Raw genomic sequence first — 16,562 nt, 5'->3', positions numbered from 1 at the left:
GTAGTTGTGGCACACAGGCTTAGTTGCTCCGTGGCATGTGGAATCCTCCTGGACCAGGGATGGAACCTGTGTCTCCTGCGTTGGTTGGCAGATTCTTTGCCACTGAGCCACCAGGGAAGCCCTCCATGACCCTTCTTCTGACTCTGAACTCCTCTGCCTCTCTTTTCGATTTATAAGTACTTGTGTGATTCCATTGGGCCCAACTGGATAATCCAGGAAAATCTATTTTAAAGTCAGCAGATTAGCAATCTTAATTTCCCCTTCCCAGGTAGCCTAACATTTGCACTGGTTACAGGGATTAAAAAACGGACCTTTGGGGAAAGCATTATCCTACCTGCCCAAATCTTGACTAGTTGCCTTGCTAGAATCTGCAGAATGACATTGAATAGAATTGATGAGAGCAGACATCCTTTTCTTCTCCCTGCTCTTATGGAAAGTCCTCTTTTTTATTCTTGGTCAGTCTAGATAAAGTTTTGCTGATTTTGTTGTTCCTTTTAAAGAACCAATTTTTTTTTTCATTTTCTCCATTATTTTTCTATTTCATTTGCTTTTGTTCTGATCCTTATTATGTCTTTTCTTCTACTTGCTTTGAGCTTAGTTTGTTCTTCCCTTTCTGGTTTCCTAAAATGTGATTAGATCATTAGTTTGAGATTTTTCTTCTTTTAAAAATGTAGACATTTACAGCTATAAATTCTCCCTTTTCCCCACTGCTTTAGCTGCATCCCATAAGTTTTAGTGTGTTGTTTTTTGGTTTTCATTAATCTCAAAATAATTTATACTTTTGCTTGCAATTTCTTCTTTGACTTACTGATTATTTAGAAGTATGTTATTTAATTTCTACACATTTGTGAATTTGCTAGATTTATTCTATTATTGATTTCTATTCCATTGTGGTTGGAGAACATACTGTGTAGGATTTTATTTATTTATTTATTTATTTTAAATGAAACAAAGATGAATATTTTTAATGATAAAAGGTATAATTCACAAAGAAGATAGACATCATAAACCATTAGACACCTAACAATAAAGAAACAAAGATACATAAAGCAAAAAATCAGAAGAAATATAAGGAAAAAAGCATATAATCATACATAGACATATTAATATTTCTCTGAGAATATTTTATAAAGTGCAGAAAAAATAGGAATAGCATCTTGAATGATGTCATTAATAATTTAAATAGACTTATATTTAATTAGTTTATACTCATCTTACATCCTACACAAATCTATTTAAAATTTTGTATCTCATACATTGTTATTAGATGTCCATAGGACATTTAGAAAAGCTGGCCAAAAGATAAACATTACAGAATTTCAAAAAGTAGAATTATTTTTTGTGTATGTGATTCAGTTATACATATACACATATATTATTTTTGAAATAATTTTCCATTATAGATTATTACAAGTTCCCTGTGCTATACAGTAAACCTTTGTTGCTTTTTGCATATCTATTTTTGGATTTTTTTTTTTTTTTTAGTTTTAAATCCACTATTATCACTCAAGTTCCACATTATCATTATCTGCTGCTGCTGCTAAGTCACTTCAGTCATGTCCGACTCTGTGTGACTCTATAGACGGTAGCCCACCAAGCTCCCCCATCTCTGAGATTCTCCAGGCAAAAACACTGGAGTGGGTTGCCATTTCCTTCTCCAATGCATGAAAGTGAAAAGTGAAAGGGAAATCGCTCAGTCGTGTCTGACTCTTCGCGACCCCATGGACTGCAGCCTACCAGGCTCCTCTGTCCATGGGGTTTTCCAGGCAAGAGTACTGGAGTGGGGTGCCATCGCCTTCTCTGTATCATTATCTAGTAGTAATTAGATTAATGTGATCATCTGTAACCTAACAAAACCTCTGAATGAAGTTTCTCTCTTCTCCTTTTTTTTTCTCCTGTGCAATTCCAAGCAAATGTGTAGTGTGCAGTATTGATTTCCAGTCTCTTTAAACTCCTTCAAGTCTGTGCTATTAAACTGAGACAACTGCATCAAGATAGAGTCCATCATAGCATTCCCTGAAGCACAGAATGGAGGGACAATTGGGCAAACAGGACCCGGGAAGACACCAGTTGAACCAAGACAACTCTGTGTGATAAAATGTAAGAAAAAACAAAATACTCCCATGAATGTATTACTTAAGTGACAACTCCACAAGTAATTCCCCCTGGAACTGGGTAGACAGTTTCCACAAAAAGCTCAAAAAATGTACGTGTACTGATATTCAGGAACACTCCCAGGAGAACACAGGTGTCCTTCGTCACTGCTAGTGTCAGAGGGTCTCCTGAGGAGGTGGGGTCGGCAGTGGCTTGCCGTGGGGACTGGGGCACTGGCAGCAGCCTACTTTGTCAGATTTTTATCTTCCTAAATCTACCGAGGCTAGTTTTATGCCCTAACATATGTTCTGTTCTGGAGAATGTTCCATGAACACTTTGGAATACTGTTTATCTGTTGTTGTTAAGTGTTCTTTGATGCCTGTTAAGATTTTTATTGCCTGTTAGGTTTATTTAGTATATTGTGTTTCTCAAGTCTTCTATATCCTTATTGATTTTGCTGCCTAATTGTTGAATGCTGCTGTTTAGTCACTAAGTCATGTCTGACACTTTTGTGACCCATGGACTATAGCCTGCCAGGCTCCTCTGTCCATGGGATTTCCCAGGTAAGAATACTGGAATGGGTTGCCATTTCCTTCTCCAGGAGATGTTCCTGACCCCGGGATCGAACCTGCGTCTCCTGCTTGGCAGGTGGATTCTTTACCACTGAGCCACCTGAGAAGCTCAGTTGTTGAATACTATAAATTTAAGATAGATTGATAGACCAGGCATGAGCTTTTCCATGAATTCATCCATGAAAGGAGGGACTGCAGTCTTCAGTGAGGTTCTCAGGACTCTCCCTCTTAGAAGCAAGCCTTCTTTAGAGAGTTGCTTCCAGAAGTGGCATATATATTGTGTCATCAAGGAGGGCAGTTATATCTGAACTCTCACTTTTCAGGATAAGAAATGAGCTGTTGACCCTGCCAACTGAAACACACAGCCTGAGCTAAGTGCCAGAATGTCAATTTATAAATTTACCCTGAAAAGTAGCTCACATGGGCAGGAAATAATTTGCATATTCTCCCTTTATAGTCTATTTGGGAAGTCAAAAAGCAATCAGAATCCACATAATTAATTTGCCATGAGAAATCATAGTTGCAGGGATTGACATACTGCTTTCAACATCACCAATTCTCTCAAATCATGTAGACAGAACTGCCTGGGGGTCAGAAAGAGGCTTGATGCACGGTCTCAGAACCAGGAAAGTTGGGCAAACTAATAAATTGATTGCCTGATAACACCAAGCTAAGAGGTTAGTTTCATTTATCTCAACAGAAATACTTAAAGTCTGTTGAGCAAAGCATTATCTTTTCTGGCCAATGCTGGCATGAGTATATCAGATTTGTCTCTATGATTCTTTTCTTGCTCTTCCAAAGCTGATCGATATATTCTCTCTAACTGGCTGCTGTGGAGACGTGCCAAGTGGGAACTATAATGTGCACTCGTGTGTTCTGACCCTCTGTGAGTCACTTTTGTAGTTCAGCAATGTGATTTGCTTTATCCTCGAGTGCTTGTTTGTATCTAAATACAGTCTTTCGGTTCAGTTCAGTCCAGTCGCTCAGTCGTGTCCGACTCTGTGCGACCCCATGAATCGCAGCACGCCAGGCCTCCCTGTCCATCACCACCTCCCGGAGTTCACTCAGACTCATGTCCATTGAGTCCGTGATGCCATCCAGCCATCTCATCCTCTGTCATCCCCTTCTCCTCCTGCCCCCAATCCCTCCCAGCATCAGAGTCTTTTCCAATGAGTCAACTCTTCACATGAGGTGGCTAAAGTACTGGAGTTTCAGCTTCAGCATCATTCCTTCCAAAGAAACCCCAGGGCTGATCTCCTTCAGAATGGACTGGTTGGATCTCCTTGCAGTCCAAGGGACTCTCAAGAGTCTTCTCCAACACCACAGTTCAAAAGCATCAATTCTTCGGCGCTCAGCTTTCTTCACAGTCCAACTCTCACATCCATACATGACCACTGGAAAAACCACAGCCTTGATTAGATGGACCTTTGTTGGCAAAGTAATGTCTCTGCTTTTGAATATGCTATCTAGGTTGGTCATAACTTTCCTTCCAAGGAGTAAGCGTCTTTTAATTTCATGGCTGCAGTCACCATCTGCAGTGATTTTGGAGCCCCCAAAAATAAAGTCTGACACTGTTTCCACTGTTTCCCCATCTATTTCCCATGAAGTGATGGGACCGGATGCCATGATCTTCATTTTCTGAATGTTGAGCTTTAAGCCAACTTTTTCACTCTCCACTTTCACTTTCATCAAGAGGCTTTTTAGGTCCTCTTCACTTTCTGTGATATATAGTGATATTCTGTGAAATATAATCTTTAGTTACTTCATAAAATTTCCCACATTACCTTTTTTGTGTATGCTCATTTTAGTTATTTACATTAAAAATTTTTTTTACAATGTTGTGTTGGTCTTCTGCCACACAACAATGCAAATCAGCCATAATTATACATTCATCCCTTCCCTCCTAGCCGCCCTCCCCTCCCCTCATCCCATCCCTCCGGGTCATCACAGAGCACCAGACTGGGCTCCCTGTGCTACATAGCACATTGCTCTTATTTCCTACTTGATAAATGAGTTTTCTAGCCTAGGAATTATAATTATCCCTTTATACATTGACTTCAACAAGACTTTGACAGTACTGTGGTGGAAATACCTGAACCAGCCAGTTGAACCAAAGGCTTGTTTGCCTTTTAGCTCTTCTTGTTCTTTGAAGTAAACAAACAATGCACAGATAAATTCCATTATTAAAAAATCCAAACAATACATACATATACAGAGTAAAATTTATAAGATGGCCTTGATACTCTTTCTATTTTTACTCTCTCCAGGAATGTCCAGTGTTTGTCCTCTATTTGTGGATATATCTAATATTTGAGTTTATCAATTATAATTCAGTGTCTCTGCTTATGTATCTCTATCATTTTCTGAAAGAGATGTGTTAAGTTTGGTTCAGTTCAGTTTAGTCACTCAGTTGTGTCCAACTCTTTGTGACCCCATGGACTGCAGCACACCAGGCCTTCCTGTCCATCACCAACTCCTGGAGCTTGCTCAAACTCATGTCCATTGAGTCGGTGATGCCATCCAACCGTCTCATCCTCTGTCATCCCCTTCTCCTCCTCCCTTCAATTTTCCCCAGCATCAGGGTCTTTTCCAGTGAGTCTCTTCTTCACATCAGGTGGCCAAAGTATTGGAGCTTCAGCTTCAGCAACAGTCCTTCCAAAGAATATTCAGGACTGATTTCGTTTAGGACTGACTGATTTGATCTCCTTGCAGTCCAAGGGACTCTCAAGAGTCTTCTCCAACACCACAGTTCAAAAGCATCAGTTCTTCAGTGCTCAGCCTTCTTTATGGTCCAGTTCTCACATCCATACATGACGACTGGAAAAAAACATAGCTTTGACTAGATGGACCTTTGTTGGCAAAGTAAAGTCTCTGCTTTAAATATGCTGTCTAGGTTGGTCATAGCTTTTCTTTCAAGGAGCAGTGTCTTTTAATTTCATGGCTGCAGTCACCATCTGCAGTGATTTTGGAGCCCAAGAAAATAAAGTCTGTCTTGGTTTCCTTGTTTCCCTATCTATTTGCCATGAAGTGATGGGACCAGATGCCATGATCTTCTTTTTTTGAACGTTGAACTTTAAACCAGCTTTTTCACTCTCCTCTTTCGTTTTCTCAAGAACCTCTTAAGGTTCTCTTTGCTTTCTGCCATAAGGGTGGTGTTATCTGCATATCTGAAGTTATTGATATTTCTCCCAGCAATCTTGATTCCAGCTTGTGCTTCATCCAGCCCAGATTTCTCATGAGATGTATTAAAATCAACTATAACTGTTGATTTATATATTTCTCCTTGCATTTCTGTCAGTTGTTGCTTCATGTATTTTTGAGGCTGTGTTATTAGGTGCAAAGCTATGTTTACAATAATTAAGTCTTCCTGTTCTATTGTTCCTCTTATCATTTAGCAAATCACAGTGAACTTTAAAGACAAACCAACCCAGCTTTCTTCTCCAGAAGTTGGAAAATGACCACTAAGGCAAAATAGAAGAAATGAGAAGGAAGAAAATAGAAATAAGGCTAAAAATTAGTGAAACGGAGACTTTAAAAGAATAGGGATTCACATTCATTAAGATGGCAATTATAAAACAAAACAAGACAGAAAACAAGTGTTGCGGAGGATGTGGAGGAATTAGAACTCTTGTGCACTGCTGGTGGTAATGTAAAATGATGCAGCTACTATAAAAAACAGTATGGTTCTTCCACAAAATATTAAAAATAGAATTATCATATGATCCAGCAAGTTCACTTCTGGGTAATTACCCCTCAAAATCAAAAGCAGGATCTCAAAGAGATATTGTATACTAATGTTCTTAGCAGCATTATTCACAATAGCCCAAAGGTGTAAATAACCCAATGTCCATTGACACATAAATGGATAAACAAAACGTGATAAATGCATACAATGGAATATTGTTTCACAAAAGGACAAATATTGCATGATTCTACTCATATGAGGGACTCAGAGTAGCCAGATTCTCAGAGACAGAAAGTTCAGAGGTATTGGGAGTAGGGGAAATGGAGAATTATTGTTTAATAAGTATGGAATTTCAGTTTTGCAATATGAAAAATGCTCTGGGGATGGATGGCAGTGATGTTTGCACAACAAAGTGAATATACTTATTGCCACTGAACTGTATACTTAAAAATAGTTAAAGTGGTACATTTTATAATAATTTTTAAAGATGAGGAATATTAAAAAAAAAAAAAGGCTGATCTTTGAGCAGGTTGATAATCTGGGCATATTTCCAGCAACACTGATCAAAAACACAAAAAAGAGTTGTGTGTGGGAATTCCCTGGAGTCCAGTGGTTAGGAATCCACCCTTCCACTGCAGGGGTCTTGGGTTCAATACCTGGTTGGGGAACTAAGATCCCTCATGCTGAGTGGCATCAAGAAAAAAAAAGAGTTGGGTGCAAATAAAAGACAAAACAGAAATAAATGGGAATATATCTAGAGACATAGATTGAAAAAGAATAAAAGTGCATTTTTCCTTTGGAGTGGAAGTAATCACACTTCCAGGTCATTTCTATAGCACTTGAGGCACTGAGAGAAATATGAGTGACTGTTCCAGAAAGAGAGGGAGACGGCTACTCTTCTTGTCCCTTCGCACCGGTCCCCTGGCCATGCAGATAGATTCTGAGCTTACTGAGTACTTCTTTCTCAGTTCAGTTCAGTTCAGTTCAGTTCAGTTGCTCAGTCATGTCCGACTCCTTGTGACCCCATGAATCGCAGCACGCCAGGCCTCCCTGTCCATCACCAACTCCCGGAGTTCACTTAGATTCACGTCCATCAAGTCACTGATGCCATCCAGCCATCTCATCCTCTGTCGTCCCCTTCTCCTCCTGCCCCCAATCCCTCCCAGCATCAAAGTCTTTTCCAATGAGTCAACTCTTCTTGGGGTGGCCAAAGTACTGGAGTTTCAGCTTTAGCATCATTCCCTCCAAAGGAATCCCAGGGCTGATCTCCTTCAGAATAGACTGGTTGGATCTCCTTGCAGTCCAAGGGACTCTCAGGAGTCTTCTCCAACACCACAGTTCAAAAGCATCAATTCTTCGGCGCTCAGCTTTCTTCTCAAAGGGACCTCAAATATGAATAGTATTCAAGAGGTCATTGTTCCAGGTGTAGATGACAACTCCCGGAAGGTGGAGCTCAAGTTCTTGGTTGAAAATGATCCTACTCTGTCTATATCCACTTCCTTTCCACATCTCTGTAGACAGAGCCAATGTGAACTGTGGAGGGGCTTTGTCCTCGGCCTGAAATAGTGGGGGCTGGTGGTGCTGTACTGAAACAAAGCCCAGGAGGAGGAGAATCTGTCATCAGTACTAGAGGCCAAGATAGGAGCCATTAGGCCCAACTTCCATTAGTTAGACCAGTTCCTGGGACAATACCTGTTTCCTACTCCAGAAACAGATGTCCCAGACCAACTTCAAAAGAGAATACTGACTTCCTTGGTGGCTCAGTGATGAAGAATCCACCTGTCAATACAGGAGACACAAGTTCAATCCCTGGTCCAGGAAGATTCCACGTACTGCAGACCCAATAAGCCCTGAGCCACAACTATTGAGCCTGTGCTCTAGAACCTATGCTCCCCCACAGGAGAAGCCACCACAATGAGATGCTCACACACAACAGCTAGAGAGTAGCTCCCACTCGTGGCAACAAGAGATAAGCCAGTGCAATGAAGATCCAGCACAGCCAAAGTAAGTAAGTAAATTAAATTACAAAATACTTTAAAAAAGACAGAGAACACATGGCAGAAGCTGTGCCTTCACCCATCATCTGTCTGTGTTCTCCATGAAGCCCGTTTGGACCAATGTGCCAGAACCTGCCCTGCCATATCCATGGCCTGGCTTTTAGGGACAAAGCCCAAGACTGGGACAATGCTGTATTTGATAGGACTGTCCACACAGGTGCATGCAGGTAGTCTCGTACCAGCAGAGATAGCCAGGCATGGCATGGACCTGAGCTGTGCCCTGTAGATGAGTCTGCAGCCTGATAGGAAACTTGTGCAAGATACTGGAGCAATAGAAACGTCCCTTGGACTTCTGACCTGGGAAACACCACCCATGTACATCAGGCTTACCCTGTCTAGGTTCACCTCCTGGGGCTATGTGGACACTGCTTATCATTGTGTAAGATTTCCTTTCCTTTCTCGCATCTCTGCTGAGGATGCAAATCTGAGAAGTGAAAATCTTGAGGTGAGTTGACACTCTTGAGTCCTGAGGTGAAAGTCTGAGAAGTCCCAGGTTAAACTGGCCATGACTTGGCAGTCCTGAGGACTGATCATATGGGTAGAAGAGCTCCTTGAGAGTGTAGGAATGCACTTGGGCACAAGGAGATCTCTTTCCTTGTGGCTGCAGGTGTAGTTTTAATTTTTTTCCTTCCTTCCTATCTGTGTCCTGACTCAGAAGAGTTGGAGCCAGATCTCCCTCCTTCCCTGATAAGTAAGTGTTGAGGTCCTTTAATGGACTGGAACCTGGTGGTCTGGAGTCGACTGGTAAGAAACTAAAGGAGAGAGAAAGAGGCTGATATTCCTTGGTTTACGCAGAAAGCCAATAAAGCCCCTGCACAGGGCTTGCGCTGTTCACAAAGGCCTCAGGCGCCCTCTCAATGGGGTGAAGGCGCAGAGCGCCGCCTTCTCGAGAGGATCTTAGAAGTCCGGGCAGGAAAATGAACTCAGAGAGCCTCTGCGTTTCAGGGGATCAGCCTGAAAAAGAGAGAGAGGGAGACAGAGGGAGAGAAAGAAAGACATGGGAACCAGAGCTCTGATGGAGCAAAGGTGTTTTAATCAACATGGCATCTATACTGTCTTACAAGGTAGTTATTCTCAGCAAAGATAAAGATTAAAATTTCAGACTTACAAAACATAGGCAATCCATTTTAGAGAGAGAGAGAGTTGTAAACAATCACTTTTACCATATGGTTTACAAGTAGGAAGAGGGTACTTATCACCATACAGAAAAACTAATGAAGGAAATGCCTGGATTCCTCAGTCCCAGGAGAGGCTTGCCTCTCCTCTTAATTCCTGAGTACTCAGGAATTAATAAGGAACAGAGAATTCCTGCCAGATCCAAAACAGCACACAGGAAGCCTCCTGTTAAATACTTCCTGACAGGTAAGTTCCTCCAGAAGGAGAGAGGTCATACCATTTACCATCTGCCAAGGGCTTTCATGAGTTCCCTTAGAAGTCTGGCTTTGCCATTGACCTGATTACATTTCAGATGGACTCTGGATGGAAGCTTTTGGGAGAGGCCTGCCTTAGCCACACCCGAATGCCTGCTGAGAAAGACAATATTGAACTGAAAGTCTGAAAATACTTCCTACTCATTCTATGGGCCACTCCTCATCTCACGGATGGTTAGATTTGGAATGCCCAGTTTATGTGTTTATGGTGGTGGAGTTCTCTGTAGGCAGCTTTTCAAAACTGAGGGCTGAGGGTCTTGGGATGAGCATCCCACTGATTTCTTAGCTCATCACTTGAAGCGTGGCACCTGATAACTTTGGAGTAACGACACGTATAACACAAGACAGTTCTGTTATGTCTGAAAAGTATGCAGTTATTGCTTTTTCCATCCAAATGCCATTCTTCTGTCCTGAGGGCACAGTGAACAGGTCTTTAGATTGATATGACCTTTGACCCAAAAGAGGATTGCCACAATAGTTTCTGATGACCCTTAGTTTCAATAGCAGAGAGGTTCTTGTATAAGGTGGGGTTCTTATGCCCCGGAGAACATGTATATCTCTTAGGTAAAGCACAGAAATGTTTCATATCAGTCTCATCTGGCGTGCCCTGATGGTCAGCCGGCTGGAGTTGTTGAAACTTTAGGTTTTTCCCATTTTCTGAACCAGGTGTTGCTCTTAGACAGTCAAACTGCCTAGTTGGGATCTTATTGTACATAGTGATCTATCTACAACTAAGTTTCGACACTTCATTGTGTATTATGGAGAGATTTTTCAGGTCACTCTACACAAGTTTACTTCTTATTACTGCATATCATCCCACAGTATGAATATACCTAAATCAATGTCATCACCTCTTTACTGATGGACATTCAAATCAGTATTACTTCGCCTCTGTTTTCCTTTCTCTGGTTGGCTGAATGTCTGTCTCCCTGTACAGCCTCCTTTGTTTCTCTGTCCTCTCTGTACTTTCCCTTTACTTATTCTGTCTCTGCTGGCGTTTAAGATTGAGGGATAAGAGACTTGCAATGATTCTGCTGCAGGGAGGGTTGGTAACTCAAGTTCAGGGGTGACCCTGGCAGGCTGGCTATTCCTTCAGCCTGCCCCTCCTAACCAGCTGTATGGAGGATTTGAGGCAGCTCAGCAAACAACCTGGTCCTTGCCTTCAAAGACCTCGAGTCTCACAGGGAAACAGACATGTGAGTGATCTACCCAAGGCAGAGCAGCACAGGGTGAGGGGCAGCATTCCAAGTCCCACTTGACTTCCTGGGCTTTCGTGACCTCCATCACTTGCTCAGTGTTTGACATTGCACAAGCTATTTCACTTCCAAATACCTCAGTGTTCCCTTCTGTAAAATGGTGATATAAGAGTCTTTTTTTCTTAAAAGGTTGATCTTGATCTAAGAAATAAGATAATATGTGTGAAGTACTTACCACAGTGCTTGGCCTGTACTGATCTAGAACAGTGAACCATTAAGAAGCTAACCGGGTGTGGCTGTGCATAGAATGGGGTACCAATCAAACAGGGAGACGTGGGCTCTGGGTTCAGTGGGGTTGAAATCCTTTGGGCATAACCCAAAGGATGGGTAGCTTTTCCCCTGGCAGAGCTAGAGGGAGGTATTCCAGGGGGACAAAGAGGTAAGAGTTACAGTACTGAGTTGGAAAGAGGAAGAATGCTTGGGGTAGGGGGAGGAGGACCTGTGGCCAGAAGGTCATGCTCACAAGCAAAGGCGAGGGAAGGTCCTTTCAGGGACGTACACAGCCAGGTTTCTGGCACCAGGAAGGGAGTTCAGGGCCCTTCCAGGGACTTGAGCCCCAAAGCTGAAGCTGCAGGTCTATCCCAGGACCACCGGCGGCGTCAGGCAGGGCTCCGGGAAGGGTGCTCCTTTCCCACCGTCCTCCTGCCTTGTTCGGCAGGGGCCTCCTCCCAGGGCTTGGCCACTCCCCGCGTCCAGCACCCCCACCCCTCAGCCGGCTGGGAGGCAGTCAGGAGGCTTTTTGCGGGGGCTGTGCCGGGTGGGCGGTTTTCCCAGAGCAAGGAACCGAGCAGGACTGAGTTGGCGCCAGCTCCCTCAGATATAGACGTTGCTGGCTGGATGACCAGCCTGCCCTGCTAGCGAGAGCCCAAGGGCTCCCTTGGGCCCTGTGTCCCGGAGCTGGGGGCTGCAGCACCACACCTCAGGGGTGTGGCATGTCACAGAGGGGGGCCAGAGGGGCACGGGCCATGCCAGGACTGGGGCAGAGCCCGGCCAAGGCCACGCCGAGGTTGTTAGCAGGCACTGAGAGCAAGAGGAGCCGCTTGAGCAGGAGAGGGCAGGACCTGTGGGAAGAGTCCAGCTGGAGCAACCAAAGATGGAGCCGAACAGCCCCAAACCCTCGAGGAGCCAGGGCCAGGAGCCTGGCTCGGGGTCGGGTAAGAAAGCCGGGGCCTGAAGAGGGAGCTGGGGGAGGCAGGCATGGGAGGTGCTGCAATGTCATCTCTGATGGCAGAGTCTCATTCATGGTTACTGTCCTGCCCAAGAGAGGGGCCACTGGTCAACTTCTACTCCAGGGCTCCATGTTTGGGTAGTTGGGACAAGTCAGAACTGGCCTTCACCAGAGTGCAGCTCAGAGAGCTGGCCCAGCTGACTTCTCTTGAGGAAACTGAGACCCAGAGGAGTGAGGTGCTTCCCAAGTTTCCAGGGCAGCCGTCAGCGGCAGGGCCCGTGGGCTTTGCTGTCCTTTGCGTCCTCATCTCAGGACCTGGCTGGGCCGAGGGTCAGCCCTACAGAGCAGGGTAGGACTGTGCGCTTGCTGTGGACCCAGGGCATCCTGATAAGCAGGATTCAGAGTTAGGTGTCAATGGAGCAAGAGCCGAGGAAGGCCCAGTGGAGGATGGGAGAGGCCGGGACTCGCAGCTCTGAGCCCAGGCGAGGTCTTCTCTCCATTTCCTCCACTGTAAAGTGGGGCTGGGTCGAGAACAGACAAAGAGGGGATGAGGCCCTTGGGTCTCTGCCGATTGGCTTGCTACTACTCTGGCAGGAGACCTTGACCTAGGATACACTTAGCACCCAGGGGTGATGGGGGTCCAGTCAGACCCACTCACCCGGGTCCTCTATGCAGAGTGAGGCCAGTCCTGAGAACGCTGCGCGGGAGCGGAGCCGGGTGAGGACCCTGCGCCAGGCCTTCCTGGCCCTGCAGGCCACCCTGCCGGCTGTGCCGCCTGACACCAAGTTGTCCAAGTTGGATGTGCTGGTGCTGGCCACCAGCTACATAGCCCACCTCACCCGCACGCTTGGACAAGAGATGCCCGGCCCCCCCTGGCCGCCTTTCCTGCGTGGACTCCGCTACTTGCACCCTCTCAAGGTAGGTCGCAGGCCCGGGGCCTTGGGGAAGGAGGTTTGGGATGGGGAACACCCTGGACTCAGGCCCCATCCCTTGGGCAGAGCTGACATTGGGACCAGCTGCTTTCTGCTCTCTCAGAGGGAGAGAAGCTGAGGCAGGCTCTTGGGACTGGGCTGACCCTGTGTTTCTCATGGGATGCAGTGGGGGTGATGATTAGAAATGACTCCATGAGAATGCGGTTCCTCCAAGGGGAGGGAAATTCTTAAGAGGCCCTGGGGCACTTAGTGGTCGAGGAGCAAAGTGGGCAGTTTCCAGGGTTAGGGCCTGGGGAAGAAAACCACACTTTAGGGAGATGCATAGATTCCAGGGCCTTCAAGACACCGTTCCGCCTTGGTGTCCTCTGGACTTCTGTCTCAGGAGGGGTTGGTCTAAGAAAACATCACTTTGGAAGCCACCCAGCCGGGTAGGGGACCAGCAGGGGCTGGGAAATCAGGGAGGAGGGCATACTGCATGCAGAACTTACCAGGCTGCCACCTACCTTTCCCGAACTTCTATTTTATTATATGTAAAAAGGAAGACACTGTGACTCTGACTTCGCTTCCAGGGAATGAAATGAGACCATGAAGGAAAAGTATGATTAATAATAATCATCATTGCAATAACAGTTAACATTGTGTTAACATTATGTTAAGCTATTCCAGGAGCTGGACTAAGGGCTTTAGAGCATTTTCATCTTTTAATCCACACAAGAACCAAATGAAGGCTTGTTTGTTTGTTTGTTTTTAGTTGAGAATTACTTTACAGACAAGGAAAACAAAGCTTAGGAAGGTTAAGTGTCTGAATGCTGTTTGAACCCTAGAGTGACTTTACACCACAGGCTCATAGCTACTAGGCAGGCTGCGGGGGTGGAGGTGGGGGTGGGGGCTGCAGAGTAAGTTGCCAATTGCAGAGTGTAACTGTGATAAAGGGTCATCTTTGCCCTCTGAGGATAGCAACTTTATTTTTATGGAGGACACTTGTCACCATCTCTCTCCCTTAAACATCATAGTTCTGAAATGTCTTGAGACTTAAGATATTTTTCTTTGATGTAAATACAGCTAAAATGCAAGAATTTGAAACAAAAAGAAGTCACTCTGAAATGCCAGTGGTGGCACGTGGTGCAGAGTCCCTGAGTGGCACAGTCATTCCTTAGCTGAGGGGAGGCAGTTGCACGAAGTGCATGATGGATAAATATGTTGGAGAATGAATACATGAGAGCCCGGCTGGGGCTAGAACCCTGGCAGCTTGGCGGGGTGGGGTGGCTACCCAGGAGCAGGGGCCCTCAACCACCGGGTCAGAGGGCTGTCAAAGGAGGGCAGATCTGAGGGCAGAGTCAACCCGGCATTTTCTGGGACTGCCCACGTGCCTGCTGCAAGGACGGATGGGCCTGAGAGGCCTGCTGCTTTTAGAGAGGGTGGGCAGCACTGATGTGTGCGGCCACAGGCACTTGGGCGGGAGCTGGGCGAGAGAAGGAGCCAGGACTGTTCAGTGTCAGGAGGAGCCTCTCCCTGCCCCACTCGGCTGCCCTCCCAACAACCCAGCCCCTGACAGCTGCCCACCTCCCTCCCCACCACGGTGGGGGCAGTTTCCTCTTGTGGCCATTGCTCTCCTCAGACAGCTCTTCCTGTGCCTCTCAGCCAGGCTCAGGTGGTCAGGAGAAGGTGTGAGGCCAGGAGTGGTGGTGAGCCCAGGACCACTGTCACGGTGCAGTCGTGGTGGTGGGAGGGGGGTGGTCCCAGGGAGGCTAGGGAAGGCCCAGTTTTGGGTGCCAAGGGCTACAAGGGGCTTTGCTGGTGAGCTTGACTCTCATGCGCTCCCTGTGTCTTGCAGAAGTGGCCGATGCGATCTCGTCTCTACGCTGGAGGCCTGGGGTGCGCTGGTCTTGACTCCACCACAGCCTCCAACTCAGGCCAAAGAACAAAGGAGGCAGAGGCGGGGGCCCAGGTCTCTGGAGAGGCAGATGCCTTTCTTCCCACCAGGCCACTGTCACCAGCACCCAGTGACAAGTGATCGTCCAGTCGCCCCCGTCTCCTGGACTGCGACTCAAGCCTTGGGACCTAGATTCTCTGCCAGGCCTCACCTGTCTTCATGCTGCCTCTCACCCATCGGATCTGATTCAGGCTTGGCTCCGGGTCCCAGCAGAGCAGTGGACACCTCTGTGATGAGAGTACTCAGGAGGACCAGGAGCAGATAGAGCCTCAGCTTGCCACCCACGGGTGACGCCCCAGGGGTTCCCTTGTAGCAGTTGCAAGGAAAAGGTTTGATTGAGTTGGAAGCTGAATTCATGCACTGTCCCTAGCTTTTCTCTCCTGAGGTTCCCACAAACCCTGGGAGATTGCAAGACAACGGCACAGAGGTAGCAGCTGAGGCTGAGGTAGCGGCTGAGGCTGGCAGAGGCTGCAGGGGCTGATGGGAAGACCAGGGGCCAGAAGGCTCTTGGCAGCTGTGAGTGTAAACAGAGCTGGACCGGGGTCATATAGACAGAGGGGACACTGAAGAAGGGAACATCCTTGGCTATTTGCACTGCAAGATGCTCACCCGACTTCAGAGGCAGGGAGGAATTTAGGAGTCTTGTATCTGCATCATGGTCTCTCCAGCTGCCCCTCATCACCACATTTTCTCCCTCTCTGGGCCCTGCAGCCTTCCACTCTTTTCTTGATATGAATTATATTTACAGGTTAAGCCAGAAAGCTTACATTGCTTACATTCCAGGATGCAGAGAAATCTGTACATGGTCCTAGCTGCTTGGTTTGAAATTTCATCCCAACACCTTAAAGCCTTATGTATGAAGACTCAATTACATCCTTGAAGGACCTTAGAAGAAGAATGTGTATCTTTTCCAGGGGCTAATAATGACAATCTGCCATTGTATTAGATACCTAACCTCCAAGACAAACAAGATAGGCCTGGGTTCACTGGGTTTTTCCATGATTTTGGCTGAAGGCCTCACTGGCTCACGAGTTATTTCCACAGTCTGTCTTCGAATGAGCTCTCTCGGGCCAGCTCCTCCCCGCAGGCACTGCCCTCCCAGGCTCTCTCCCTGTCCTGCCATGGGGTGCCAGAAATCAGATAGTGCTTTGATGGAATTTATCTCTGGCCCTGTAGAAGTTGTTTGAGGAAAGATCACAGAGTCTATACATACAGAAAGGAACTTTCCAGATCAGGTGTGGCTTCAGATCAGGCACCTAAAGCCCAGACAGAGAAGGAACCACCTTTTTGTTAAACTTCAGTGTCTTGGAGTGGAAAGGCAGGGATCAGGCCAACTAGAGTCCCAAAAGGATGGATAGCCTTAGACAGAAGCCACCGTTGCCACCATGAGAGCAAATGAGATTCCAACTGGCTGGGAGCGTCCAGGAGCCTGAGC

General features: G+C 46.1%; 1 protein-coding gene across 1 annotated transcript; it reads left to right on the top strand.

The window, feature by feature from the left end:
• The first annotated feature begins 12,026 nt into the window (after positions 1 to 12,026).
• TCF23 (transcription factor 23) lies at positions 12,027 to 15,208 on the top strand. Its single transcript, XM_052649689.1, has 3 exons — positions 12,027 to 12,248; positions 12,938 to 13,180; positions 15,029 to 15,208. The coding sequence occupies exons 1-3, from the start codon at positions 12,027 to 12,029 to the stop codon at positions 15,206 to 15,208; spliced, it is 645 nt and encodes a 214-aa protein (XP_052505649.1).
• The last annotated feature ends 1,354 nt before the right edge of the window (positions 15,209 to 16,562 follow it).

This window comes from Budorcas taxicolor, chromosome 11, assembly GCF_023091745.1.
Source record: "Budorcas taxicolor isolate Tak-1 chromosome 11, Takin1.1, whole genome shotgun sequence".
In the NCBI taxonomy this organism is placed as follows: domain Eukaryota; kingdom Metazoa; phylum Chordata; class Mammalia; order Artiodactyla; family Bovidae; genus Budorcas; species Budorcas taxicolor.
The sequence above is the reverse complement of the archived record's forward strand: the minus strand, read 5'-3'. Positions and strand labels throughout refer to the sequence as shown.